General features: G+C 45.4%; 1 protein-coding gene across 1 annotated transcript in view; it reads right to left on the reverse strand.

Annotated features, from left to right (window-relative positions):
* The window catches only part of LOC106579350 (LIM domain-containing protein 1), a 38720-nt gene that overhangs the window by 5968 nt on the left and 24305 nt on the right, over positions 1-8447 (reverse strand). Inside the window, exons 3-6 of the mRNA XM_014159196.3 lie at positions 6033-6100; positions 5292-5354; positions 4280-4410; positions 2362-2413 (exon numbers count right to left, since the gene is read on the reverse strand). Of these exons, the coding sequence (XP_014014671.1) occupies positions 2362-2413; positions 4280-4410; positions 5292-5354; positions 6033-6100 (314 nt within the window). The remainder of the gene's footprint in view (positions 1-2361; positions 2414-4279; positions 4411-5291; positions 5355-6032; positions 6101-8447) is intronic.

Raw genomic sequence — 8447 nt, forward strand, 5'->3', positions numbered from 1 at the left:
CAGCTCTCTGTCTCCCATCGTGTTCATTACAGAGCGAGACTTCAGAGACGAGTTCCAAATGTTTAAAGAGGGGAAGCTGATCATCATGCCTGAGATCCCTTTCAAGTCCCTCTACATCCAAACAGTTGCTTACAGGGATACCTGCTCATATGCAACATATTAAAACACAGCACACCCCTTCCTCCTTCTCCTGCACTACAACCTGACCTAGGATAGGAGCAGACTTGATCGTTTGCTATTGCCTCAGTAGGATCCTTGATCGTTTTCTACTGCCTCAGTAGGATACTTAATCGTTTGCTTCTGCCTCAGTAGGATACTTGATCGTTTGCTTCTGCCTGAGTAGGATACTTGATCGTTTCCTTCTGCCTCAGTAGGATACTTGATCGTTTCCTACTGCCTCAGTAGGATACTTGATCCGTTTCCTACTGCCTCAGTAGGATTCTTTATCCGTTTCCTACTGCCTCAGTAGGATACTTGATCTGTTTCCTACTGCCTCAGTAGGATTCTTGATCATTTGCTACTGCCTCAGTAGGATACTTGATGTGTGCTACTGCCTCAGTAGGATACTTGATGTGTGCTACTGCCTCAGTAGGATACTTGATGTGTGCTACTGCCTCAGTAGGATACTTGATGTGTGCTACTGCCTCAGGAGGATACTTGATGTGTGCTACTGCCTCAGTAGGATACTTGATGTTTGCTCCTGCCTCAGTAGGATACTTGATGTGTGCTACTGCCTCAGCAGTATACTTGATGTGTGCTACTGCCTCAGTAGGATTCTTGATTGTTTGCTACTGCCTCAGTAGGATTCTTGATGTGTGCTACTGCCTCAGTAGGATACTTGATTGTTTGCTACTGCCTCAGTAGGATACTTGATGTTTTCTACTGCCTCAGTAGTATACTTGATGTGTGCTACTGCCTCAGTAGGATACTTGATGTTTGCTACTGCCTCAGTAGGATACTTGATGTGTGCTACTGCCTCAGTAGGATTCTTGATTGTTTGCTACTGCCTCAGTAGGATTCTTGATGTGTGCTACTGCCTCAGTAGGATACTTGATTGTTTGCTACTGCCTCAGTAGGATACTTGATGTTTTCTACTGCCTCAGTAGTATACTTGATGTGTGCTACTGCCTCAGTAGGAGACTTGATGTTTGCTACTGCCTCAGTAGTATACTTGATGTGTGCTACTGCCTCAGTAGGATACTTGATGTTTGCTACTGCCTCAGTAGGATACTTGATGTGTGCTACTGCCTCAGTAGTATACTTGATGTTTGCTACTGCCTCAGTAGGATACTTGATGTGTGCTACTGCCTCAGTAGGATACTTGATGTTTGCTACTGCCTCAGTAGTATACTTGATGTGTGCTACTGCCTCAGTAGGATACTTGATGTTTGCTACTGCCTCAGTAGTATACTTGATGTGTGCTACTGCCTCAGTAGGATACTTGATGTTTGCTACTGCCTCAGTAGGATACTTGATGTTTGCTACTGCCTCAGTAGGATACTTGATGTGTGCTACTGCCTCAGTAGGATACTTGATGTGTGCTACTGCCTCAGTAGGATACTTGATGTGTGCTACTGCCTCAGTAGGATACTTGATGTGTGCTACTGCCTCAGTAGGATACTTGATGTTTGCTACTGCCTCAGTAGTATACTTGATGTGTGCTACTGCCTCAGTAGGATACTTGATGTTTGCTACTGCCTCAGTAGGATACTTGATGTGTGATACTGCCTCAGTAGGATACTTGATGTTTGCTACTGCCTCAGTAGTATACTTGATGTGTGCTACTGCCTCAGTAGGATACTTGATGTTTGCTACTGCCTCAGTAGGATACTTGATGTGTGCTACTGCCTCAGTAGGACACTTGATGTGTGCTACTGCCTCAGTAGTATACTTGATCAGTACTGCCTCAGTAGGACACTTGATGTGTGCTACTGCCTCAGTAGGACACTTGATCGTTTGATATGCCAGAGGAACTCTCTCCTCACATCTGGCTCCTGTCTCAGGTTCAACACTGGGGTTGGTTATCAACCTTTGCCCTGAGGGATTCAGGTCAGGGGTTGCAATGTGACTGTCTATATCGACATGGGATGGGAGTGGAAGTGTTTGCATCATAAACCATAATATATGCTTGAATATTTTGATTATCATTCATCATTACTACAGACAGGAGTTCATCCTGTTGAAATCACTTTGCAGACAGGAACCATTCCAGGCCCTGTTCATTATACTATTAGTCAACCGATCAATTTGGTATTTTTATCATACATGACATGCAGATGATCAGAAAAACACATTTTATGGTTGTATACGTGTAAGTCCTTAGGCTATTACTTGAAGATGTTGTGTTCAAACAGAGCTTACCTCTGAAGGCAGAATGGGCTGGTTACATGCTGCACATTTGGGGGCCAAGACCCTGAGAAAACGAGAGAACAACGAAGATAAATCAATTGATAGAAATAATAACAGTTTCAGACTGAAAATATATGTCTGGTTTATACTGATTCCCTACAGAAAGACCACCAGGCTTGACATAGATACAGCACTTATATCTGTTACTATTTTTTCAGGTTAATACTTCTAACCCTTATTCCTCTCTTCAACCAGTCCCCCCTTTGCCCCTTCTCTCCTCCTTTGCCCCTTCTCTCCCCTTCAGTGTGCGTGTGTGTATGAGAGCGTTGAGACTGCTAAGGAGAGGTGGTGAGTCTCCAGGTCTGCAGATGTGCTGGCTTAGCCTCACACGTGATTCAACCAATCCAGAAAAATACATTCATTCTTTCCCCACACACACAGACACACACACTGTGTGCAGCTGGCTGGCACCTGAATGTCTGAGTCTGTAAAACAAAGGACCTCTCAGTGTAGTGGGCATGACTAGGTCTGATTGAGAAACCACACACATTTCTTCTCCTAGATATATGCGTAATAGGGTCTCCGTATTAAATTCCTGTTTTTCCTGGACTCTGTGCAGTATTTATAAGAGTATTATTGTGTTAATAGCCCAGTGTAATACCACTGAATTTGAATTGCGTTAAAAGGATAGTTCAGCCAAATTACAAAATTACACATAGTTTCCTTATCCTGTAAGCAGTCTATGGACAAGGTATAATAGCAATCCATGCTTTGGTTTCGTTGGCACTGTTTCCACATGCTAACGTTTTAGCATTTGTGGCACAAATACCATTCAAGTCATTTTTTAAATATATATTTTTTAAAACATTTTAGTCATTTAGCAGACACTGTTATCCAGAGCGACTTACAGTAGTGAATGCATACATTTCATACATTTTTTTTTTCTTCCTGTGCTGGCCCCCCGTGGGAATCGAACCCACAACACTGGCGTTGCAAACACCATGCTCTACCAACTGAGCTACAGGGAAGGCATGGGACCAATAGTAGCATTTTTTGGGCATCATTTTCAAAGCATCTATAAGTGACTTGGTTGAGGATGCTGGTTTGAATCCCCGAGCCGACTAGGTGAAAATTCTGGTGGTGTGACCTTGAGCAAGGCACTTAAACCTAATTTCTCTTGTAAGTCGCTAAAATATAAATGTAAATGTTGAGCTTCACAATAATTTTTGTTATTTTATTTTACATTTTTATTTAACCTTTATTTAACTAGGCAAGTCAGTTAAGAACAAATTCTTATTCACAATGACGGCCTACCCCGGCCAAACCCGGACGACGCTGGGCAAATTGTGCGCCACCCTATGGGACTCCCAATCACGCCCGGTTGTGATCAGCCTGGAATCGAACCAGGGTCTGTAGTGATGCCTCTAGCCCTGAGATGCAGTACCTTAGTCCGCTAGAGAATGACTAGACTGCTAGAGAATGAATGCTAGTGACGATTCACCATGAATAGGCGGGAAAAGACATCTGGTGGCTTCAGTACAGTGAGCTCTGATTGCTCTAACATAAGGCCCATGGCTCTTAGTTTCCCTATGGTTCTGTCAGTATACTGGGCGGTTGCCCTGGTCTGGCCTGGCCGGCTGCTGTGGATTCCATTGTGACCAGATTCCTAATTCAGTGTGTTTGTTGTGCTTGGCTGAGGTGACCCCATGCTGCTACTCCCTTTGCTCTTCCACAGGAGACTCAGCTCTTCCTACCTAACATCTCCTCTCTCCCCCTTCCTCTCCACGTGGCAAAAACCTGATCCTGCTATGTCCAAATGGAACTGCCGCTGGCTTCTGTTATAGCAACATGACTTCTGGCCGTATTGTTAGCGCCAGTTAAACTAATATGTTTATGTTTTGCAGTGTTCATCACGGTTGTACCCACATACCTGTGGTAGTCTTTGACACAGTAAATCTTGTTTTCTGTGTCCACAGTGAAGGGCACTCCGTCCAGACTGTCGTTACAGATGACACAACGGAAACAGCCAGGGTGGTAGGACTTCCCAAGGGCCTGCAGGATCTATAGAGGTGGAGGGGGGAGAGATAGAAAGAGAGAGGGGAGAGAGAGAGAGAGAGAGAGAGAGAAAGAGAAGGGGAGAGAGAAAGAGAGAGGGGTGGAGAGGGAGAGAGACAGAAAGAGAGAAGGGGAGAGGGAGAGAGAGAGGGGGTGGAGAGGGAGAGAGACAGAAAGAGAGAAGGGGAGAGGGAGAGAGAGAGAGGGGGTGGAGAGGGAGAGAGACAGAAAGAGAGAAGGGGAGAGGGAGAGAGAGGGGGTGGAGAGGGAGAGAGAGAGAGACAGAGAGAGAGAGAGAAGTTGAGACAGAGAAAGAGACAGAGAGGTGATAGAGAGAGCAAAAGAAGGGGAGTGAAAGAGAGAGAGAATTTCAATGCTTTATCATATCGAACAAGTGGTGGATCGCTGATCACTCATTCATGGAGCATAGAGTTGACTGTCTTACAGTGAGTTAGTAGCTGAGGGAAGCAGTGTGTTGGAGAAAGAGACAGTGATAATAGGGAAACAGATCTGTCCCCCCGCTACAGCTCTGTATGGTTAACATGTGTATAGCTATGTCATGGTAAATCCTTCATGTGTTACTACACCTGCTGATGACTACTGGACTTGGGTTTAACATTCTCTCTTTGTGTCCTGGTTTTACCCTAGTGTGTGTGTGTGTGTGTGTGTGTGTGTGTGTGTGTGTGTGTGTGTGTGTGTGTGTGTGTGTGTGCGCGTGCCCTGAAACAACCACTTCCTCCTAAGCTTTCTCCAGATGTGCCCACAGGAAGTTCTCTGAAGGAGGAGTGACTCCATGTTTCTGCTGCTCAACACACACACACACACACACACACACACACACACACACACACACACACACACACACACACACACACACACACACTCACCATATCCATGATCAGATGTCCGCATGCGTTACACTTGTCTGCAGACTGCTGGAATCCAGAATACTGGAACAGGCAGAGGAGGGGAGGACAGTGAGGTTACGGCTGTGACATCATCTCATAGGAAACTGCTGGCATCTTAGACTGACTCCTAGTCTTCTTCTCATATGAGCCCAGTCCACTTCATATGATACATGGGGGAATTCTCCCACATCAACTTAATGTTTAATTAGGGATAAATACAACCATGTCCAGAAATAGTCCTCTAATACCAGGCGAGATAAGTTAGACTCATTAGCAGCACAGAGACAGTAGGACAACTGATTTAATCGACTAGTAACAGACAAACTGTAATGTAATGGAGCGTGTTGTTGTGACAGGGCAGCTGAGGTAAACATGGGTCCTCCTGCTTGTCCTTCTTTATACAAGGTGTCACTGTGCAATGCCCAGGGGCGTATGCCTCTAAAACATGGATAAGTACAAGCTCCAGTTCCCCGACCCCCCTCCCTAATGCCCCTACAGGAGTAAACTGATCCAGAATCCCTTAGAAACTTGAACCTGGGCCACGAGGTGAAGAAATCAAATTGAAACTATAATCTGGAGTCCAGAGGTCACGGTCACATATAGTCACGGTAGCACACGGCGGAAGACACATATCTGCTGTCAGAAATATAGATAATACTCTATTCACATACTGCTAAACTATGCATGGTTCTAGATACAGTCTCCAGACGGACTACTTACCAGAAAGTCCTCTTCACAGAACACCTTCCCACCGACGTAGTAAAATGCTTTCCCCCGTAGCCTTCTGCCTGGGACGAAGAACAGAGAGACGGGCTTTCAGAGTATAAACTTAACTGAAACAACACTGAACAGTTTGGGCTGGGTCCAACCATGAGATCAAACTGTCTGACCATGATTAGACCAAAGTGTCGAGGTGTTGGGTGCGTACTGGTGGAGAAGTCAGGTGCAGGAGAGCAGAGAGTTGTGAACAGGCACACACTTTATTGAGGCAGGAGCAAACAGCAGACGGACGCAACTGCGTCAAAACCTCCAGCCACAATAGCAAAAGTGCAGAGCGCAAAACACAGTCACAAAAGCTAATGAATTCAAATAAACATACTACGAGCAATAACACGGATCATAAACACCAGCCTGGCGCGTAACCTCAAACACGTAACACCAAACAATTCCACACAACGACATTGGGGGGGAACAGAGGAATAAATACATGCAGTGTGATTGGGAATGTAAACCAGGTGTGCAGGGAACAAGACAAAACAAATGGAACAATGAAAAATGGAGCGGCGATGGCTAGAAAGCCGGTGACGTCGACCGCCGAACGCCGCCCGGACAAGGAGAGGAGCCGACTTCGGCGGAAGTCGTGACACAAAGATGACTTTTACAGATCACATGGGAGGCATCTGGGAGTATTCGGAGAGATGTGTGAACTCCATATGAAATCCTAGCCTGGTCTCAGATCAATTCGACCGCACAAACTGATCTGGGACCGGGCTAATGAGTCCTATACATCTCTCCTAAGCGCTGTGGTAACTTATTTCAGTTCAAAGGCTCCAGAACGTCAGACAGAATCCATTAAGTCTTGCTAATTCCCAGACACCAACTCAAATAAACACTGAGTCTAATACTGCAGCAGCCTCTTGATTTAATCTGCTTCAGAGAGAGACTGGCCTGGTTGGGCAGCTTTCTGCTGCACTGGGAACTACAGGGAACACATCTGGGCCCTCGCTGAGACAATCACTAGCACATGAGGGGAAAATGGTGTGATTGAATACAATGACTAAACAGAGCGTAACTGATTAAAACAGAGTTCTCTAATGGTTTGCTTCACGTGGCAAAGAGAGAGAGAGAGAGAGAGACAGAGAGACAGAGAGAGAGACCCAGGCCTCAGGCCCAGAGGCAGCGCTAGCTCTTCTTCTTTCCTGCTTTCTGTCTGTTCTCTCCAAGATCGCTCCACACACCGAGAGCACTTCCTGTCTGACTGTCTGTCTGAATCCCCCATAATATACCCCCTTCTCTTCTCCCCTCCCCCCTCCCTCCATTCCTACAGCCCATCCCACAGGAAGGGGAAACATTCCACACATTTTCAGGGAGGAGGTGAAGGAGAAAGGGAGGGGTTAACACTAGTGAATGGTAGCCTTCTTCATCTCCTGTCTGCCACAGAGCTATTAGCTACACACGTTAGACTAATAAAAAATTGTGAAAGGCGAGTAGAGAGATGGTGCTAAAAGAATCACTAACTGCTAAAAGAATCCCTAACCGATTAGGAACTAATATGTTTTATTCACAGGTCTCATTGATCTGAAATGGCTGGCTGAGGGAATGGGGGCCTGTGATGGAGAGAAGGGCAGAGCACCGGTTGCAGTGATACCAGTGGTGACCTGATCATGCTAGGGAACACTGTAGCGAAACCTTTTTCAATGGAAAACGGACATGTGTGTTCTTATTGACAGTTCAGGTAGTTTTGTCCAATAAGAACGCTGAAGTTCAGGTAGTACCTTCCCGTTTCCCTGAGTTAAGGTTTTCTCCCCTACTGAACATGACCCCAGTGTCCCCTCCCCCCAGGGAAAATAAGACTTTCCACTGATTCCTCCTCTCTGGTACTTTAACTCAAAATCCGTGATAAACCCAGAACCCACATTATCCTAAAAACATCTAATGCCATGTGGGACCCTCCCAGGGGTAACAATAATAGACCCTAAATCCCAGTAGAGCTCCTGAAAGCCCACAGCAGCCATCTGAAGGGTTTGATCCTCTTAAGGACATGGATAGAGCCAAACAATGAGACATCCTGTACTGTACTTCTATCAAGGCTTTGAACCTACGCATGCAGTAGCATTATGAAACTGGCCAAGCTTCCTGGCAGAACTCGGAACTAACGGTCTTATCATGTACAACATTTCATTGAATTACATTGAACTGATTTGAATGGAATGTAACATTCCTTTGTAATAAGTGCCATATGACATACCTATCCTGCCTGTACTTCAGAGGGATAAACTGACAATATCAAAGTCAGAAAGGGAATCCTTACAACAACAAAAAGACCATCTCTGCATCAGGAAAAGGTGCAAAACTGTCCTTGAATAATCAGAATTTCCCTCCCTTAATTTCCCTCAGGAACGAAGAAAAGTGTGA

This window comes from Salmo salar, chromosome 02 (assembly GCF_965601325.2).
Source record: "Salmo salar chromosome 02, fSalSal1, whole genome shotgun sequence".
Taxonomy (NCBI): Eukaryota; Metazoa; Chordata; class Actinopteri; order Salmoniformes; family Salmonidae; genus Salmo; species Salmo salar.